A 22,533-nucleotide genomic window follows, 5' to 3' on the forward strand; every position below is an offset into this window, starting at 1 on the left:
AGTCTCAAGCTGTAGCTCTCATTTATTAAATAATTTACAAAGAACTGTTAGATGATTTAATGAGCAGGCTGCACTCTGTCACCGCGCCATTGTGTTAGTCACAAAGATATATCTTGCCTTTAAAATGAGGCAGAATACTATTCATTTCCAATAAGACTAGGTGTAAGGGACAAAGGCAAAACCACAGATGTTGTTAAGTTGCACTAAGTTATTTCAACTATTTTAATTTAAAAGTTTAATTACCAGATCAGCACACCATTTTTTGTTTAAAAACATAATACCTCTGAAAGTAAATGAAAAATATTTTAAAAAATAAGCCAGAGGTAAAAATGAAAAGGCCTGAATGACTTGGAAAACGGAACAATAATTTCTGATCAGTGACTATTAATGGGAATAGTCATTTTTTACAGCAGGTACCAACAACCATTTAGTGATTCTTTAAACAGGCACCTGTTAAAAAAATAGAGTATTTTTCAGCTAGCATACTCAATATTGGGCATCATACACAAGAAATATGGCTTTATTACAAAGGATTCAAGATGGCAACTACTTAGAATCCAGTGCCAGCATGGATTATAACAAATCCAGTGAGTATTTTGTTTTTCAATTATTCATAGAAAATTTAATCCTGATTAAGTATCCTTGGGCAGGAATTCATGGGTAGTTGATGACTGAAACCAGCATTTATGTGAAATGCTTCTGTTAATTTAATCTGTGTATATGGCTTAATTATGATTGGAGAGTCAATGCAAGAGAAATGAATTATATCAGGATTAAAATTTTAGGACCATATCGCATAGTACTTTTTCCTTCTTTCTTTTTAAACATGTAAATCTGCTTGTGCCTTCACCTAAGTGCTCAGATTTTAAAACCCTTTGCACAACCAATATAATGCATCTAAGTTTTATTTTTCTTAAACTATCTGTCAAAAACCCTTTGCTAATCAAGCTAAAACCAAACCAGAGCCAAAAGTAATAGAAGACGGAGAATAAGCCCACCCACAAATAAACAAAAGCTTATTCATTTAACTATGTGTATATTTTATATTAATTTTTCTGAAGTTAATTTTCAATTCCTTTAAACTCCAATATGAAATGCGTTTTCCTTAAAGCATAAAAAGAAGCAGTTTTTAACCAATGTATTACACTGATTTCATAACTGGACTTAGTTTAGATATGTATAAGTAATCATTTAACTGACTACTTTTTATAAGACAATCAAACCTGAGTTAACTAGTGATACAGGATGAGGCATTATAACTGGTGAATCTCTTACCAAAATATCATATAATTCTTTCCATATTTATTTCCGTAAGGAAATTGCATAAATCATCTCATAACAACACTCTTTCCTGAAAGTTTATTAAGCATATTTCAAAACATTTATTACCTTTTTTCTGTTTTGGTACTGCTTAAATGCAGCTGTATAAATAACATGCTCTGCTTTCTCTGTTCAATTTTTCACACCAAAGGTACGAAAAACAAAGTCACTGTATTTGGATCCTTATTGCACTCTGGTAAATCAATTCACTTTTCCTCTTAAGAAAATCAAGTATCAGAAGTGAGGCCGACTTTTGTGTCCAGATGATACGGTCAATGGTAGTGTTACTGAGGAAAGTGAAGAAACTTCCCAGTACAGACTGTGGGACAGAAAGAGCCTGTAGAGAATGACCATGGAAACAGCCTGGCAAAGGATAACACCTACTGTAATGACCTGAAAAGAAAAGAAAGGGAATGCTTTTACCGCGTGCCAAACAGAGACGTTACACTCAACTTATTATGAACTTATATATATTTTATATACATAGAAATTTATACATACTTTATATAAATATAAATAAATAAAAAACTGTATCCCCCCATCTTTACCATGGGTACATTTTAACAAAGAAATTTTCAATAGGGAAATACAACTAATGTTCAGAACTGTAATTGTTCAAAAGTAAAATTCCTTTAACAGTGAGTTTATACATGTCAAAATAAGACAGAAAAGAGTAATGCGCTAAACCATTCTCTCCTCAGTGTGCATGAACTAAAGGAAAGCAGTAAGAAAAATCAGGTTCTGGCTAATCTAGTAACAGGAATAAAGCACGTCCTGACCTGAATCTTGAAGATTACTCTAAAAGCCCTTTCAGTCACTTCTCTATTTGTGTGGACTACCTTCGTGTCTCTTTACCATTTGTAGATGCCTCGGGTTCAAGAAATATGTGTGCGTTCAAGCACATACTGCATTGCCTGTAAAGGGCTCCCGGCAGAGCTCTACTCTGAAATGATGTGGTCATTCACCTAAGAAGGTAGGTATCAACACAACCAAACCACGGCATGCTTGAGCGCGGCGCGCCAGTCTACAGGCCATTAAAGAACCCAGACTGACTTTTAGAACGCTATTTGGATTTCTAACATTACGTAGCAAAAATTTTAATCATTTTTTCTTAATGAAGATATATTATGAATTCTGTAATTTAATTTATAAAACAGTATTATGAAATAGGCTAAAATAATAACAAAAGCTATTTTCCATCATTTTGCTTATAAAGTAAATTTAATTACTCACTGGTTCAATATTTTGCTTCAAAGTTTTACTTTAAAGAACACAAGAAACCTCTGAATGGATAAACAGGCCTTTCCTACTTCAATAATTTCTCAATAAAGACTACAAAAAAACTACTTTGATCATATATATTATTTACCTTATCTCTTTGGTAGTCATTAAAAATGATAGAAATGCATGCAAGACCTGGATGGCATAAAAACCACAAGATACAGCCCTGAAACAAATGAAAAATAAGGCGAATAAGTGTAGCTACACCTTTGTTTTCATAATTTACCAGACAAAAAAACATTACTAGAATATTTAGGAGGCCCTGATTGATCTCAATTGGCCTTTAGAGTAGAACTTGCAATAAAATGTAGAAATAAATTTGCTATTGTTGTGACAACAATATTTTGTTTCTAATCAAATGGGTGTTTTTTTGGAATATTTAAAATCGTAACATTTTTACAAACATACATTTTGATGTACTACAAATATGGTAATGTAAGTAACAAAAAATTGAGAAAAGCAAGGTACAAATGTGTAATATTTCTGTAAAAAATGAATAAGAATGTACATTCATATTTGCATGTAGATTCACAGAGCTATTTAGTAAGAACATACAAAAAACTGATTAACAGTGGTTACCTGTTTAAGAGTTAGTACAGAAGGCACTGGAAATAGGCAAATAGGGATGAGAAACTTTTTAACACTATACTTCTCAAATATATCTTTTCTATTTTTCCTAGAACACAGCAACATAGCCTCTTTTCCAAAATTAAATTTGAAATAAAACAATAAGTTAGTTCTAGTAGCTGTTGAGATGCCTAGTACATTGAGGATACCGGAGAAAAACCAAAATGTAGAAAAATGTGTTTAGTGTGCTACTATTTGCATAAGTGAAGGGAAATATAAAGTAATATATATTTTAAATTCTCTGAAAAATAAATTAGAAATGAACAGCTGTGGTGATACGAGGAGGCGATAACTGAGTAGATGGGAGAGAGGTTAAGAAGCATGGTTGCTACTCCTTATGTACATCTGGATGTTTGAAACTATTCAAGTAGTTAAATTAAAACACGTAAAAATAAAAATTTCAGTTCAAGAAAGAATTTTGGTACTGTTTCAAACATAGAACAAAAGAGAAAATTTAGTTTTAAACACCTGAAGTACATACTAACTTTTCAAACAATAAGCAGCACTGTCTGAAGAATTCCACGGTGCAATGGAATACTCTTGGCTGTTTGGCACTCAAATCCCTCAAGAGGGGTCCAAAGGCTGCAGTAGCAGCTTGAAAGTGCTCCCTCCACACTGGGAATAAAGAAGGAATCTGGCCCTCCTCCCACAGCTGCCTCCAACAGCTCAGGGACTCTGTGGACTAGGATGGGCTGACCAAACAGCTTATCAGAATGCTGTTTTGAGTTGTCAAGAGGATAGGTTATGGATTCTCTCAGTCTGACAAAAAATACAGTATTCTAGGGAAGGGGGCTTCTGTAATGGTACTGCCCAACCTCCCTCCCAATTTTTTCCATTATCAAATAGGTATAGAAAAAAATTCATGGACTCTTAGATCTCAATAGCATAAGGACAAGGAAAGAGGGAATGAAGTAAACAGGATGCCGTGAAATGTAACATGTGCTCGGCTTCTTGGCTCCCTCTGTTTAAGCTGAAGGATGGCTCTTCATGGTTTGTTATAAAACACTGCATAATTCTGGGAGTGACAGTTCATAGTCAATTAATAATTGTTCTTTTGAGATGTGAAAATTGTATTCTTTTTTTAATTAAAAAAATTCTGAGACCAGAAAAAGGAGGAAAATCCCAACTGATAAAGAAATTATAATCCAGGTAAAACTGACCTGTCAAAGATTACATGGAAGCTGCCATTTCACAGGATCTGTCTATAAAATGGGGATAATATCATCTACATCTCATAGGCTGTGAAGACTAAATGAGCTGGAGCACATAAAAGGCTTACAGTAGTGTCTGACACATAAAACAAGTTTACTAAAATTAGCATATGGTTGCTTATTAACTTCCCAAGTGAAGCAGAATGAAGTTGATATTCCGAAGAAGCCATTTTCTAACCAAACCCATACTTTGGCAAATGTGATGTAGAACTCCCTTTTGAGTGTACTTCTCTCCACTGTGATGATCTGGTAGAGTCCACAGCCTAAGGACAATGCTAGGCAAATCCTTAAAACAATTAGAAGGATCCCTGCCAAGTTGTGGTGTGAATGGTGGCTGTGAGGACTGGTATCTTCAAACTGTTCCCAAAGTAGCAAAATGCTCTGCAAAAAACAATGTTACACTTAGAGAAAAAAAGTCACACCTACTTATAATAAAGTACCTTTTCAACTCTTTTAATTATCCCCTTAAATAGTATATAAACATTCCTAAGAGGTTCTAAGATTTATCAGACTATAAAAGCATCAAATAATATAGCACAAGCAGGTTTTCCCTCACTGACACCCTTGGCTGAGAAAAGGAATTGTTACCAAATGAGACCACACACAAAAGATAAAAAATGCTACGACTGCTACCATGATTCAAGTAAGACATCTCTAAGGTTGAGAGTAAGTTGAAAAGATGAAGAGAATAAATGTACACTTTTTTCTAAATCCATCTCCTTCTTACTTCAATACCTTATTAGGAATCAGAGTGTTCTGCATTAAAGCCCACTATCTCCAGATAAACTTTCATATATCTCAGCATCTTTTGTAATCCAGGAATTAACAAGTCAGACTGTCACTCCTTTTCCATGATAACCCCCATGGGTAGAGCAGACTGTTAATATTCACCGTAGCATCCAGGGCACAGTTTATCCTTATTTGTTTGTTCGCCTTTTCTCCCACACTAGCACTCTACCACTGAAAAGCTCAGCAAGCTCCTCATGAAGCTGTTCCATTTACTGCTATTCGGCAGAAATCAGGGCCCACATTCCCTCCAACTTTATGAAACATAATCACTTCAATGATTATAATACTATCATTTTTACCATCACACGTCAGTAGCCCTCTGTGCTCCCTTCATCTGCCAACTCAGCCCTCAGAATTGACTCTTCAGTGACTTCTAAAGAGTTTAGATCAAAACCTCATTATTAAATCCAATTCTTTAAAAGAAAAATCCAATTCTTAGGCTTTATGGGTTTACCAACAACCCCTCCCTCTTCTCATTCTCAAATCTCCACCATAATTTTACTCCTGTTACCATTCTTGACAGGTCAACTCCTTTGTCATCTTGCACACATGAATTTCTTTCTTGACCCAAATATCTGCTCTTTGTTACTGAAAGTACTGTTCCTCTGCTCCACCAAAGCACACCAGTCTGACTCCTTAGCCTGCATTTCTAAACTTAACTTTTATAGAGACATGCTATCGTAGAACTACCATTTCCTGCAATCCGTGTGAGGTGATGGATATGCGAATTGGCTAGACCGTGCTGGTCATTTCACAATGTATATATTATCAAAACATCAAGCTGCCTACCTTAAATACACACAATTTCTGTTTGTCAATTACAAGCCAATAAAGCAGGAAAAAATAAACAACTATTTCCCATGACGCAAATTTTTACATATTAGAACTCTCTATTTTCACATACGTATGCTAATGCGTGACCTGTGGAGTGACACAAATTCCTCATGGGTCTCAGGTTTCAATTTTCAAGTAAGATATGCTCAAGGTTGCATTTCTGAATGCTGCAAAGCAGAAACACTGAGTATCAATACTCACCTGTGTTATGACAATGAATACAGCAATGCCAGTGGATGCAGGAGTGGAATCCCACTGCAGAGGCCTGCTTTGAGACTTCTTCATCCTGACCATTGTCCAACCCATGCACAGACTCAGAAGTAGGTATAACATTTGAATTTGAGAAGCGATATCAAAAACTAATGGGAAATGAAAACCAAAGTCAACTGATTCACAATTCACAAAAAATTTGATCCTTTTTGCATTGAAAATATAATCATTTTATTAACCACAAAAACACATATTTTCAAAAAGAAGCTGATGAAATTCATTAAGAAATATTCTTATATAATAATTCTAAAGAATTAAAATTTTGCCATTAAGTTTGTAAACATCTGTGAAAACAGTTAAAACAATGGCAACTACTGTTTTAAATATATATATGCCCATATCATATCTTTATCAAGGCCAACTTTAAATCTCTTTGTGTTTCTTACTTTTCTTAGTATTTCTAACTACAATCTATAATTCTTTGCTTATTAAAACAAACAAATGTTAAATGTAACTCCTGCAATGTAGAGTATACTAGTGCCAACATTTCTAGGTTGCTAATTTGTTTGATGGCTGAACTATAATGTGAAGACTACTTTCTAAAACTGTTAATAAGAAATAGCATGACAGTAAAACACACAGCTGCTGTAACATCCAATCATGCTGGCTTTAGTGTCAGAGCGCCGAAGACAAATGAAATCCTCCATGCATTAGTGTGATGTGCCACCAGGTGGCCATCACTTACACTGCAGGGGAAGCCTGCTCCTTAAAGAGGGTGCAACAAAACAGCCTGCATCCTGTTTAGTGCTACAAGAAAACAACATCAGTAATACTTCAACTTCCATGTGTATTTATTTAGAAGTTGTATTTATTGATTTTTTTTAAATTATAACTTTTTCATTACAGTGAATCTTGATATGGTTTCTGGAATAAATGTGTAACTACAATTTAACAAAATAAAACTTTCTTCAAACTGTTATTTCTAACTTTGATGTCTAAGACTTCTACTTTTTTAATATAAAGATGTTCTTGGAGAAAAAGATAACATAAGCTGTAGTATAACAGTTATATTAAAAGTTATAAGCGAAAACCCATTAATAATAGGACTATTCAGATTTATTTTGACATATTTTTCTCCAGCTCTGTCACCCAAATTAAAACCAGATACTCTATATTTATGCTTATATATCTGTAACAGTGAATTCTACTAATGAACTGTCACTACATTTCAATGATATAAAATGTCGGGGCCTTTCAGATCAAGCACAATTTTCTTTCACCTTTGATGTTAAATGACTGTGATGCCAATTATTTTTATTAAACATTTCACAAATACGTACTTAGTTACTTAAAGAAGTTAGCCAAAGGAAAATTCCTACATAAATACCGGGGTGATGGGAGCCCTGATTTCCTGGCTCATTTCTTTATATACTAAGCAATGCACATACTGATGATATAACACCATAACTGTGAGGACAGGCAGAACATAGCTTATTTATTCCTGAAAAGTAACTAACTGTAGATCAAATACACAGATCACACAAAAACCTCACTCTGTGGAATTTGATTAAAAATCTTAAAGTTTTTATGTGTAGTTTATATGAAATACGACTGAAATATGTGTAGTTTACTGTACAGGAACCATACCACAATAAAGGTATTAAAATATTTTTTTAATCTTAAAATTTTAATCACTGAATTAACCAAACCTGTTGTCAGAACTACCAAAAATGATCAACATTGATTTATTGTAGTTTTTCAAAAAAGATTTTGCTTTTAACCTACTATGAAAATGCCAGACAGCTTAAATTACTGTTTTGTATACAGAAGACACTCAAAACTTCAAAAATCCTTGATTTTAGTAATAGCTTTGCTACTGATGGGCTTCTCCGTGCTTTGCCTCTTTGGACCTCAATTTTCTCACTTAAAATGCGTAAGCTAAATTATTTCTACCCTCTGTCCAGCTTTAAAACTCTAAGATTCTATTAAACATCCTGAGCAGGAGAAACCAGGGCTCTAGATAGTGTCAAAAAAGGAGAAGTAACGTGTGTTCACGCCCAGGAAGCAAACAGGGTACATGCTCTTCACAAGGAAAATAAAAGGTTCTAGAAGTTTTAGAATCTTAAAATAGGCAGCAAGATCAGGACAAGCAGGTCCTGAGATGATTACAGAGGTTACCATAAGATGTCCTATTAGAAAGTGAGAGGACTGGGAGAGAAACATGGAAACATGAGGAAAGCAAATCCTAGAGTGGTTTCGTATTCAGAATTTGCTTTTCCAGGATTGAGAAAGGCATATAACCATCCCCCTGAAATTCTCTTTAAAATTTAAGGCATGAGGGGCAAGGGTATAGCTCAAGTGGTAGAGTGCATGCTTAGTACGCAGGAAGTCCTGGGTTCAATCCCCAGTACCTCCTCTAAAAATAAATAAATAAACCTAATTACCTCCCCTACAAAATAAAATAAATAATTTTTTAAAAGGCAGTTTAAAAAAATTTTTAAATAAAAAAATAAAGTCATGATTACAGGAACTATTATTTTTTTTACCATCATGCTTAATTGAAAAATTACCTCATAAAAATTCCTCTTATAAATCAAAGAACAAAGCTGAGAGGTCAGCTTAATAATAGGTGTACTCTATGGCCGTGAGTCAGAAACAGAAACAAAGGGTCAGAAAAGGGATGAAGAACAGGGAAAAACTTCTGCTTTGCAGTCAGAAAACTTGGGTCTGAGTCTTGGCTCTACCACGTGCTAGCTGACTGACACTTGGAAATGTGCTTCCTGTCACTGAGCCCAGGTTCTTTATCTGCAAAAGAGGGATGAGCATACCTGCTTCACTGAGCTTTTATTGAGGATAAAGTGAGAGAATGTATATAAATAAGCTCTAAAGACGAGGAAGAGCTACACACACTACCTATTACTAAGAAGAAACTGAACAGGATATGTGGAAACTAAACCTGTAAACTTGTTTCCAGCTGAGCTGAATCTAACAACTTTGGGTAAAAAAATTATATTATGCCAAAAAATAATTTACAAAAGAAGAAAGCATACATGAAGAACATATCTAGCAAGTTTATGCTTTAAAAAAATGCTCGGTGAGATACTCACATTCGGCCAAACTTCCCATAAAAGGTACCCCTATTCCGTCTTTGGAGTAACTGAGGAATTGAAGAGGAGAGTATTAGTATAAATTACAAATGTGAAAAAAAATAATCAAAACAAGTATAATTTTGGTGGACTAATTAGGATTAATTAGATGTAATGATGAACACAGTTTTAATGGCTTTGAGTTACCTGGAGAAATGAATGTAATTAGCGAAAGCTGAACCAGCTTGTAACAGCAATGCAGTTGTCAGAACCTTTAAAACCATGTGCATGGGTCCTCCTTTCTTAATAGCCTGCCACAATGACTGAGCATAAATGCAAGCAATCACAAAGTACACTAGGACTAGGAGGAAAAAGAACTCATGTAACCCTGTGAAGAGAAGAAAGGAACAAGCTGTTACAGTGTTGGATTGCTTTCAAATCTTCCCATCAATATATTTCCAGAACTTGTTTTTTAACTGGAGTCATAGCATTCAGTTTTGTTAAGAGAAAAAAAGGGAAATTGTTGAAACTTAAATAATTTTCTACTTTGGGATAAAGTTTTAACAATAAGAAGACAGATTAAACTAAATTTAATCTATAAAAAAGCATAGTGGTCAGGGAATAAACCCCAAAACTAACCACAAGATCATAGTTTTGTTTGAAATAGTAACTTAAAACAATGACTTTAGCATTCAGTTGGATATGCTTTTTATCTCCAAAGTGGATTTCTTTTACAAGACGTTTAGGAACAGATTTTAGTCAGTCAACAGTAGTTTAGTACACCCTGACAAGGATTCTCAATATGTGAGCCCTGGGCCAGCAGCAGAACCATTACTAGGGAACTAGTTAGAAATGCAGATTCTCGGGCCCCATCCCATATCTACTAAATCAGAGATTCTGGGAGTGGGGCTCAGCATTTAGATTTTAATCAGCCCTTCAGTGATTCTGATGCAGCTAAAGAGTGAGAACGACAGCTCTGGAGTGTATCATAACCTCAAATTTCCATTTGGACAAAGCATCAAAGTACCTGTCATGACCAGAGCCTCCTTCTGAAGTAAATGGCCTTCTGCTCTTGTCAAAGAGGAAAACCTCTGGAGTCCATGTGACCCTACTCCACAGGTGACTGAAACTAAAAACCCAAAAAATGCCTGCCAATCCAAAGACTAGTCACTGGACAGCAGAATCACCTGGTTCTCAAAGATAAGCAACTAATCGTATTCTCTTGGGAAGTCAAACCAGAAAACATAGAAAGGATTCTGCAATAGAAACTGAAGTTGAGAGGAGCTGATGTTGGGACAGGCCGAAGGAGTCAAACCAGGCCAAGATGGAATTAAAATTTTGAGTAAGCAGAAATTTTGAATGAGCAAGGGGAGCCGGCTGGTAAAGACAAGAACAAAGTAAATGTGCAGATTTTATATTAAAAATGGTGCCAGTCATCACGCAGCCTCTAGCTCCTACTAGCAGCTTTTTTAGTGCAGTCTGCATACCTCAAGATAAACACCCCATTTTCTACATTACCTAGAATCTTTGGCTATGTCTTCATTTTTTGGAAATTTCAGAAAATTTTTATGATAAACCAGAGGGCAAGCTTTGAGTTTAACAGCTTACGTTTACTTGGTTACCTCTAAAGCTAGTCCCTAGTATGAGGGTTTTTGTATTCTATCTAAATAACACCAGATGTAGTGACAGTGACTATGAAGAGAGCCATCTCCGTTGACTCTGTGGGTGAACCCTCTGCATTGCAGTCACTTCCACTCTAGCTGGGACCCTGGATCTGCTCTGGTTTCCCATTTGGGAGAAACTCCAAACCACAGGCAGAGAACAGAATATTTCCATTGTAAGGCATATAATTTTGGAAAAGTAATCCAGGAGATATAAATACTAGGAAAAATACTCAATAAACAGTTCAACTTCAACTGTGTTTTTGGTATGGTTAGAAAAAAAGAGAGAGAGAAGTACTTCAACCACTGGGTGTCTCTCCTGCTCTACGTATGTAAATGCCGACAGCACATGTCTCTAGTCCAGGTGAGAAACCTTATTTAAACTTCAGGAAGATAACTTCAAATAACAGAATGGGCATTTTTTTTTAAAGTTCCTGACACAGAGAAGTATTCCAGCTTTAAATAATGGGACACTAAGCCTGGGATTGTTATATTAATGAGACAAGGCAGAAAATAAGCTAAACATATTAAAAGTGTGAGTCTTCACAGTTATAAAGCCTTTACACTATCCTGTGTTCTGAATCTTAGTTTTTATCTTTCCTTTTTCGTATAAAGAATCAAACATAGCATTTTAAGGTTTTATTTATTTATAACACTTTACAGAATATGCATTACAAGATAAAGTTTCAGACTCCATTAGGTTAGAAATCCACCATGAAAAGAAAATCCTCAGACTATTTATTGAGTAACCAGAATAATACATGAGGAAGGGCCTTGAAAATAAGACATATGTCCCTAGCAAAAAATGTCTTAGAATTATTCAAGATCAAATGTATCTTCTAGAAAAAGCTAACATTATAACCAACACATTGTTTCCTTGAGATAATTAATATATTAAAATAACTTGAGCTAGAACATTTGTCCTACACTCTGTTCATTGCATTTTGCATAACTTATTCTTAACTGGACCCTGATACTTTAAAGATAAAACTCTGGTTCTGCACTCAGTGTTCTTTTAAATAAATGACCTTTAGGGAAAAAAGTCTGTTTTTGTTTTTTCTCTTCAGCGATCAACTTTAACTTTTGTTCTGCCACCATCCTTCACAAGAAAGCAATCTATGTTCACCATGAAATTAAAATCTGTAATTTTAAAACAGGTAGATACTAGGTATTAAATCCTCCCTATATGCAAAAAAGAAGAACACTCTTAAATGAGCACGAACAGGTGACAAACACTTATGTTGTCAGGAAATGTGCAGATTTTAAGGCAAACTTAATGGGAAGAAGCACTGGCAAAATTCAATAGGAAGAAAGCTTCCAGGACAGCTTCAGAACAATTAGCTCCAGTTAAATGATGGGATGCAGGTGACAAGAGAGTAAGAAAAGGGGAGATTCAATGGGTCATGGGCCATCTACCTGGAACACTCTCGCCTACCCATGGTCTTGCTGTCTCAGAACCCCAATGTCTATCCCTCAAGTGTCTCAAGATATATCCTGATTAGTCTAAACCAATTAGAGAAATTCAAATATTCCCCTTGCCAAAAGAGGGAAACCTAAGCCTTTACTTTGACATATTGGTTTGCCCTTTTCTCCTTTCTGACATCTTCACTTACATTTCTCTTATGATGTTGTCACGTGTCCCAGTTCTGGACAATGAAATGCGATGAGAAAGCTTCTGGGAGAAGTTTCCTTGCTCTTAAAAAAGAGACAGTGAATTTTGCCATTATCTAAATGTAAGGCCCAGAAATGCTGCAGTCAACTTTGAATATGAGGGAGTTCACAAAGCTGACAGTCAGAGGACAGCAGGTGGAGAGAAGCCATACAAAGGAGTGCAGTTTCTATCTCACTTAATCAGTGGGTTTCTAATTTAGATTGCTCAGTTTACTAACATTTTTCTGTTTCTGAAAATAAAGCTAGCTTATAAAAACAACAAAAAGATTCAAAGTGTGGAGAAAAACTAAAACCTATCCATAACTCTACCACCCAAAATATGGAAATAAGATGTAAATATTTCTGTACTTCTTTCTGATTATTCACTGCATTTTTTAACGTACTTGAAATTATACAATATAAAGTTTTGAGTTCTGCTTTTTTAACCTAATAATATAGCTGTTACAATACTGTAAGAAGATTTATTTAACCATTTCTCTACTGCTTAAAACTTAAAACACTTAAGTTGTTTTTAATTTTCAATATTCTAAAAACACAACATGAAGATACTTGTGTATAAATCTTTTTTTTTTTTTATATTTAGGATATACATTTAAATATATATTCTTACCAGATTCACCAGCACTAAAGTGGTCATATGGATTCCCTTCAGCATCCGGGTTTAGTAACATCATTTCAAAAGGGATATCTTCCACCTGAGAATTCTCACTGTCCTCTTTGCATGTATACTTGTCTGCATAAAACACGTGCCACGTTTGTGGATATGGAATCTGGGACACTGTCAGATTATGTTCAGTCTGATTCACGGTCACTTAAAAGAGAAAAAAATAGCACTTTCAAAGTAAAACTCTCAAATATATTAATTCTTTAAGTCATATAATCAATTTGAAATTAGAATTCTTTTGTTTAGTTGTCATTGCCTCAGTAGTCCAAGCCCTGATGTAGTATTGGAACAAGGTCCGTAAATCATAAAGCATTTGAAAATAATGTATTTTAACCAACCAAAGGAATGACTACAAAAGTTCTACGAAATACTACAAGTGAATAGAATGATTTCACTGAAACTTTGAATTTCAATTTTAAATATTTTCAAAGTTTTCATGTGAGTTAGCAACATTAAAAATTCTTTTCTGATGGGGTAAAATATGTACAACACAAAAGTTACCATTTTAACAATTTTTAAGTGTACAGTTCTATATTAATTACATTCACAATGCTGTGTAACCATCACAGGGACACTTCTGAAAATTACTTATCTGAGTTCAATTTAAAACAGAGCATTCAACTTTGGGAATTATTATATCTAAAAACTGTAACTGACAAACATCTTCAAAAGATTTTCCAAAATTTTCTGATTGGTTATTCTTTAAAAAGGTTCTAAAAGTAGAAAAACAGAAATCACAGGAATATAAGAGTTGTTACACTGGGTCAGATCTATATAATGGCCATGGGGGTGGGGAGGTACAGGGGCTCATGAATGTTGGCCTCACACTGACCTGTGCTTGAATCCTGGCTCCAATACTTACCTCCTACATGACTTTGGGCAAGTTAACATAAGCAATGACACTCACTTTCTTCATCTGTAAAATGAAGATAATACTTAGAGCAAAGAGCTGATGCAAGGACTCAGTTACTTAGCATGGTATCCGTCATATAGTAGTTGCTGAATAAAGGTTAATTGTCCTTTTCCTTTCTTTAAAACAATACTAGTAAGTGGCTTTCAGACTAGAGTAATTCTTTTCCACTGCAGTGCATCTGAGAACGTGTAGAGACAGTTTCATTGTCACAGCAGTTGTGAAGACAGCTGAAGCAGAGCTGTGCTAAACCTCATGTAATCCGATGTAAAGTCTCACACAGTAAAGACCTGTTCCACCCGAAAGTGCCAATAGCACCCCCTTTGAGAAACACTAAATGATGTCTAAGATCCCTTCTCAATCTAAAACTATGATTCTGACCTAAGAGAGACTCACTGCCAGCATCACAGTGTTGTAGGAGAACAGGGTCTCAAACACCATAGATAATAGAGAGAGAAGAGTTAGAGGAGCAAGTCTTGGCCCAACTACTTACTAACCTTCTGACTCATCATATACATCACTTAACGTCTCTAAATTTGTTTCTTTAGTAGTAAATTTAAGACACTTGCCCTATCTGGCTCAGAGTTCTTGTGAGGAGCAAATGAGACAGTATATGAAAATCCTACGTGAACAGTCTGATTCTATACAAAGTATTCTTAAAATATAGAATTATGATGGGCCCAATTTCCAAGTCTAGACTGCCCCCACTGCTTGCCAGTTAGTCTTGATGTTTTTCTCAACTGAAAAAAAAAAACTTAATAAATTAAAGACATTTCGTGAGGTAGTTGTGGAAATGTGTACATGGAAGAGGTTTTAGAGGCCGTTATGAAATTATTCCTTTTCTTAGGTGCATAATGGTATCGTTATGGTAATGATGATGATTATGGAGAATGTCCTTACTTTCATGAGATGTATGCTGAAATATGGTGAACTGCTCAAGACACCCACAGCTTGTTCTCATTTTGATTAAAAACAAAAATTACATATATACAAACATAAAGCAAAGGTAACAAAATATTAAAATTATTAAATCTATGCCAAAGATATACAGATGTTGGCTGTACTACACTTTCAACTTTTCTGTGTAACTGAAAAATGTCCTAATAGAAAGTTGGGAAAATATTATTTATAGATTGTCTTTATAAATGTCAGGATTCAATTTTTAAGGACTTGGAAAATTCATTAATAGTAATTAAAATGGATAAGATGATTTTGTTAACAATGTCACAGCATTGTTTTGGTAGTAATATCCTAATTTAGCTGACATTTATACTGTTTTTCTTACTGCACAGCTTTTGGAAAAATGTAGCAAAGACTCTAGTTTCTGTTAAATATTTGAAGAACTTTAGTAAGAATTCAGTATATGATCAATAAGCAGCTCGGAAATAAGGGTTCTGAAATGCGCTGCTGGCCATTATATAATCTGGACTTCATTATATAAAAGGGTCTGCTGTGTTGAAGTTTTATCATTTGACTTATTCTCTTAGATAAAACAATATAAAAATTAACCATTATATTTTCATCAGTACTTTTTGATGTTTCATAATTTTAAATGATGTGGATCTACATCAAATCAAAACAAAAGGGTGCTTCATTAAGTAATATTGGCCTTTAGTTTTTGTCTGGCTGTCTTTTCAGTAAGCCTGGGAAACAAGCCTCTTGACAAAACTGTGTGTTCATTGTTTTTGAAACAAAACACTAGAGCATAGCATACTTATTCTATGCTGATGTAATTAGTACCTCAAATATTAACAAAACTCAAACTGTGGAGAACAGTGTTGAACAGCTAATTGCCCAATCATATTATAAAAGGAAATGAATACTGTTGACAAAAATACCCAGAATAATAAAATACTAACATCTTTAAGCAGTTTATAAAATACATCAAATGTACAAAAGGAAATATATGCATATGATGCAAAAATACTGAAAATGTTTTATATACAAAATTACATTTAGTTCTTGTAATCTGATAGCAAATTTTTTGTTTTGCATAAAAACTACATTTTCAGTGCATTTAAATATCTTGTTTGTTTCCTTTAAAAATCTACAAAATACTTTTTATCATTAAAAAATCTGATGTTTTATGATATTACTAAAAGAGAACAAAGGAAGACAGGAGAGTAATTTCTCAAACATTAATTTGGGAGAACATATAATCACAAGCAACATTAACACTATGAGATTGTTCAGGTCTACTAATCTCAGTTCATGGCAGCAAGAAGGTTTTACATAGGGTTAGGAATAGCTAATGAGCTCACTACCAAGTAGGTGAAAGGCTACTAATTCTCAGAAGTTTCATTAACAGTCAGGAAATGAGATTTATTTCTAGAAGGAATTATTTTCAAATATGTGATACTACTACACTGTCACCAATTTAAGGACATGCTTTTTGTTTCAATGCATCAAAACTTCTAAATAGTAACATACTCTAAATATGACAAATGATACATAAAAGTTGGAGAATACAGATTTTGTTAATACACGGCTTTTGTTACTGGAAAAAGAATTGATTAAATATGTAGAAAGTGATCTATATGTCACCAGTACTTTATTTCAGGCTCCAAATTTAACAGACCAATCTTCATTCCTCAAAAATTTCTGTTTCTTGAGATTTCCATTTCGATTATTCCAAAAAATACTCTTGCACTTAACAGAGTAGGGAAGAGGAAAAGGAAATAGAAAAAAAAAACCAGCAAGAGGTTTTATAAATTATAGCTCTCTATATTTGCAGCTCCACCTAGAGAGTTATAGTTAGAATCACAGCATTTTAGGACTTTCAGGAACCTTGGAGAAAACTAGTCCAACTTCCCTGTTGTGTGGAGAGGTAAGGTGCAGCTCAAAGATAACAAGACATTGCTACAAGTTACTAGCAGTGATTCTCAGTTTAGCTTTCTTTCCAATGCACCAAGTGCATCCTATATACATAAGTTCTGTGACTGATTTGACTGATACAAACATTATCTTTTTGCACGTATATATACTACATGGTATACTGTTGACCGCATGATGTAAGAAAACAAATCGAAGCTTTAAATTGCCTGATAAATTTTTAATAGAGAAAGAAAAAGGCTTTGAGATGCCAAATATAAAGCAAATGACCTCTCAACCAAAAGCTCAAGCCCCTCAAGCACTAAGCTCCATAACAATTCATTCTACAAATACTTAAGTCAATGCCCAACTGAGCACTAGGGTATCATAAATTCTCACACATAGTACCATGTAACTAACATTCATAGTCCTTATCATAACTGCAATCTCACATTTATTCACAGTGATCTGATTCATACCCTCAGCAGCCTTAGGGGCTGAGAGAGTGGCAGTATTTTGATCCCTTGATTTATCGCTAGGGCCTAGCATAGTACTGGAAGAGCTCTGTGAATGAATGAATGAATGAATGAACGAACAGATCAAAAGAGCCCTGCTGCTCTCTGACTGATTTTATAACAAATAAATAAAATGTAAATTGGTAACTATTATAAGTGCTGTGGAGGAAAACATCTGGCTATAAAAACTCAAGTATTAACTGAGTGGAGGGAGGAGCCAAAGAGGGGAAGGAAGAACAAGCAGAGGAAGAGCCTGTGCAAAGGCCCAGGGCAGCACTGAAACAAAACCAGTGCTACAAACAAAATGAGGCCGAAGGGGGCAGCACTGTGAGGTGAGGCTGGCGGGTAAGCAATGGCTAGACTCGGATGGCCTTCTGATCAGGTGAGGGAGGGCCGTCTTTGTCCGAAGAGCAGTAGGAATCCACTGAAGTAGATAAGGGTGCGGTGGGGAAGTGAATGTGACATGATCCAACCTGCTGTTCAGAAAGATCACTCTGGTCACAGAGCGGGAGCACACAGCTGCAGGGGCCAGACAGGAGCTGCGGCAAGAGTACGGGCACGAGATTACTGCAGCCTGGAATACTATGGTGGGGCTAGAGGTGATGAAAAGTAGGTAATTCAAGAGCTATTTAGAGGTAACTTACTAGTTTGGAAGGGGAAAGAGAAGTCAAAGAGGGGAGTGTTGGAAGACTCCCTGGTTTCTGACGGTTCACTAGATGGATGGTGTGGTGGTGCCAGTTCCTGAAACAGGCAACACTGGAAAAGGACCAGATTTGGCCAGGCAAGGTGATGAGCTCAGTTCTGGACATTATGAGAATTGGGAACAGAAGCCTAGAACTTCTCACATATAACACTTAGATGAGCAGACTGGTATAGAAAGGAAAAGATAATTGATAATGAGCATTTGCACAAGTTTCCCAGATAAGTTCTGAAATTCAGGATTGAGGTAAATAACTTATTATATGAATAACTGTCTCTCTGATATCTGAATCCAGTCACTGAGACTTCTTCAGCACCCTGTCAATGCCACCTCACAAACCTAGACTAAAAGATTCCCACAATGAGTGGCAAGGACTGGGGACTTCTACTCTTATCCCTATTCAGGCTACGAGGGAACCAGACAGCTGCTAAAACTAGGAAGAATGGATGTTTAGAAACGGCACTGTTTTACTGACTAGACTAAAAGATTCAGAGACTCATTGATGTGCAGAACATGATAGGGTAAATACGGCAGGGAAAAGGGGAGAAGGGTAATTCTGGATCTTTTCTCACGGATGTTTCACATTCCTAATTAACAACCAATTAACTTCCAAGGGGTAAAATGGGTAGCATGCACGTGCTCTTCATTTCTACATTACAGAGAACGCAGGCAACTAGAATAATGAAAGTAGAGTCTCTCGAGAGGCAAACCTAGAGGTTTACAGATGATGCGGTGCTGGTACCTCCCAAAATGACATACTGTGTCACTATATGACTAGGTCCTGTGTTCTAATAACATGTTGCAAAACAGTATCACTTGGGCTAAATTATACAATTAACTGAGATAATACATGCTTATTGCCTAGCTCAGTGCTACCAGATAATAAGCATTCAATTCAAATGTCATCATTCACTCTATGCTGCCGCTTGATCAAAATATACCTGCCATATTGGTATGAATTATGTGACCTGTAAGTACACCTTTACAAATTATCTGGATATTTTTTCAAATAATTTGAATGACAAAAGGGGGAAAAGGCATTCCATCTTTTGCTCAAGGGAAAGATTAGTTTCCTTGAACTTCAGCTTAAAATGTACTAGGCAAAATGTCATCAGTGTGATGTGTGGTGTGCCATGAAACATCTTGATATGTAAATACTATACTCCAACATTAAGAAGGGAAAATAAGTACCTAATGATAAAAAAAAATAGGATATACTCACTTGTCAACTGAGCTTTGGATAATTTTTCACTACAACTATAACCATGACCACTTTCCTGTAGCTTTAGCCATTCCTGGGCTTGGAACAGGTAGAGTTTAGCTTCCTTTCCAACAGCTACTGCTATGTTGTTGATTCGGACACACAGAAGAGCATGGTCACCTGGACAATGAAAAAAAAATATATCAACTAGTTTGGGCTTCCATGGAATGGAGATGGTAGGACAATTCAATACGTCTATTTATCAAACTAGGAATTAAAAGAGCAAAATTTTTCTCAAGTCTCACAGATCACATTAGAATGAACATCCCATTCACATGCAAGTCAAGAGATTATTCACATAAATTATCCAAAACAATGTGTAGTGTTTCCTTATGCTTCAGCTGATAACTGATGGCATTTCACTGAATAAACAGCAACATCTACCATATGTAGACATTCACTGTGACAGAATTTTGCCTCATTTTCAACACCCCACATTTTAACATTTGTTTATAACCTATCTATAGAAGTTTCCTGCCAAAGTTTCTTGTTTTTTAATATAGGATGGCTGTTAATACTCAACTATACTTTTAATATACAAAATAAACATATCTAGCATCAAGAAAGTTTAAATAAATGAGTTTTGGGGTAGACCTTTTATACCTGATACAAAATTTGACATCTGTGACTTTTACAAAAGAATTTTCAGAACAATATGTGTTGTAAGACAACTACAGAATGAGCCTAGTTGCACACAGCAACTGCATTTTTGGCCTAGAACAGAAATGGCAAAAAGTAGATGCCTCTAGGGAAAGCGATTTTGGGTGAGAAGTGAAAAAGCAAACTGTCTCTTCATCTTAAGATCTTTTTATTCTCCTATTGTTGTTTTTACTACTATCACTTTGATCAAACATTTTAAATAAATTTAAGTGCACAGTATGTATGAAAAATTATCTAAGTCTCCTATATACGCTGATTATATTATACATTACATATTATCAAAGCCTTAAAAGTGACTCTAAGGCCCTCTGAACATCTTAAATCACTTTCTGAATTAGCGTTCATTATTTCAGTACTACAGTCTTAGCGTTCTTATTTTACTACCTTCAAATTCACTGAAAATTGGTAATAATAAAATATATGTACACACATAGAAAATGTTTATGTTAATATACTTGGAACATCTATTCCCCAATTTTTCCTAAGAAATATGGATTTACTACATGTTCCTCCTCTATGTTTATCAGGTAATCACCATGAAATATCGGGGTTGCTTAAGCCTGTAGGCGAGTCATGAGTCACATGTCATGCCACAGCTTCCATACATCCCAGATTTTCTAGCACTGTCCAGATCGTGCCATTTGTTGTAGTGACATTACTATTACTGTCAATACTCAAAGTATAGTTACAGCCAGTTGATTAAGAAACTGAAAATGTTACCTAAAAAAACTAATAATAAAACTGTTTCTAGCATTTTTTTCTTCATTTACCCAAGGTCGATTCCACATTAGATTTTGGAAAATAGGTTGCATCTCCTTTTCTCAGCTATTTTTAAAACTTCAGATTAAAAACAATAAATTAAGTTTCCCCTCCTTTCACACCAACAATTCTGTAATTCAATACTTTAAATTTCTTTCCCAATTAGCTTCTTGTTTTTATTATCTTCTCCTAAGAATATTCTCTAGCACCATATTCTGAACTTGCATCTTTTAATGCTAAAGTCTCTATGAATCAAGGATCTTAATCTTGTCAAGGCGAATAATTATTTGAAATATAGTAGTAGTCAAATTAAGACTAGCAAGGGTATGTACCACTTAAATTTTGAGGGTGCAAGTAAGTAAAGCAAAAATTAGAATGAATACAGATTCATTCATTGAAGAATTATGGATTTTTGAGGGAGACCAGGAGGGAAGAATCAAATGCAATCTGATTTCAGAAGGACCAGAGAATACAAGTTATGAAGCTTCCAGGACACATGTGCAGCATTTCTGTCAAGTTACTTCTAGGCCTCGTGGTCTATAGTAAAGGTATTCCTTTAGTAGGGAAGTAACCAAACTGTTCTAGCAATGGGACAACTAGATTATTAGGTGTTTTATTTGGTTTGTAAAATCTTTCAGCTGTAAGCAGGTTTTAGCAAATTGGCCTTAAAACAAAAAGAACAAAACGCTGGAAATCTAAGTTCCAGAACTTACATTCATGTGTAATTTCGGTGCCTTAGTGTGCACAATGAGGCTGAGACAGGAGAGGGCTGCTTTGAGCGAAGGCTCTGAAAACATGCAACAGGGGAGTCATTTGCGCTTTCGTTGGTGCGGAGAGGACTGCGGAAACGGTCTTTTAGGTGCAGGATACAACCACCAATCCGGGGAGGGCGCTGACGAGGGTCTGGGGAGCAGCAACAGTGGGGCTGGCAATAAAAGCATCCCGAGGTTCCGGGAAGCTGCGATGGGGAAGGCTACCGGCGACGCTAGAGGCGCAGGTAAGCGGCGTGAAGCCCCCAGCCTTGCCGCAGCGGGCTCCAGGTTCCCCACGAGAGGCGGGGAGGGGCCCACGCGCCTTCATCCCTCTCCCCGCCCCGGCACCTACCGTGGAACTCGAAGTGGCCGATGCTCTGGCCCTGAGAGTCCCGGGCCGCGGCACTGCTGAAGCTGCCCCGCAGCGTCTTACCCTGGCTGCCCGGCGGCCACCAGCAGCAGGTGAGGGCCACCGCCAGCAGCCGCAGCCCCCCCATCCCCGCCTCCCGCTGGGCACCCACACCCCGGCACCTAACCGCCTGCGGCCGCTGCCCCACGTCGACAGCTGCGGGGGGTGAGGGGAGCCAGCCCGGCGTTGCAGGCCCGCCTTCGAGAGATTGACAGCCAATGAGACGGGCCCCTCCGCCACGAGCCAAGGACATCCACCAATCAGAGGCTGAAATGGGCGGGACGTGCAGATACGCGCCTCCCGTCACTCCCCTGCCTGTTGGCTAGTTCCCGCCTTTTTTATGGAGAATCAGGAGGATGTTGCTTCAGGTTAGGAAAAATTATTGCCCTCCTCTCCGCCCCT

General features: G+C 36.2%; 1 protein-coding gene across 1 annotated transcript; it reads right to left on the reverse strand.

Moving 5' to 3' along the window:
- Positions 1-817: 817 nt before the first annotated feature.
- GPR180 (G protein-coupled receptor 180) lies at positions 818-22,533 on the reverse strand. Its single transcript, XM_032496775.1, has 9 exons — positions 22,075-22,533; positions 19,513-19,671; positions 13,301-13,501; positions 9,566-9,746; positions 9,380-9,429; positions 6,264-6,421; positions 4,629-4,820; positions 2,690-2,767; positions 818-1,713 (listed from the first exon to the last, which is right to left on the reverse strand). The coding sequence occupies exons 1-9, from the start codon at positions 22,382-22,384 to the stop codon at positions 1,555-1,557; spliced, it is 1,488 nt and encodes a 495-aa protein (XP_032352666.1). The 5' UTR covers positions 22,385-22,533; the 3' UTR covers positions 818-1,554.

The sequence above is a fragment of the Camelus ferus genome, chromosome 14 (genome assembly GCF_009834535.1).
Source record: "Camelus ferus isolate YT-003-E chromosome 14, BCGSAC_Cfer_1.0, whole genome shotgun sequence".
NCBI lineage: Eukaryota > Metazoa > Chordata > Mammalia > Artiodactyla > Camelidae > Camelus > Camelus ferus.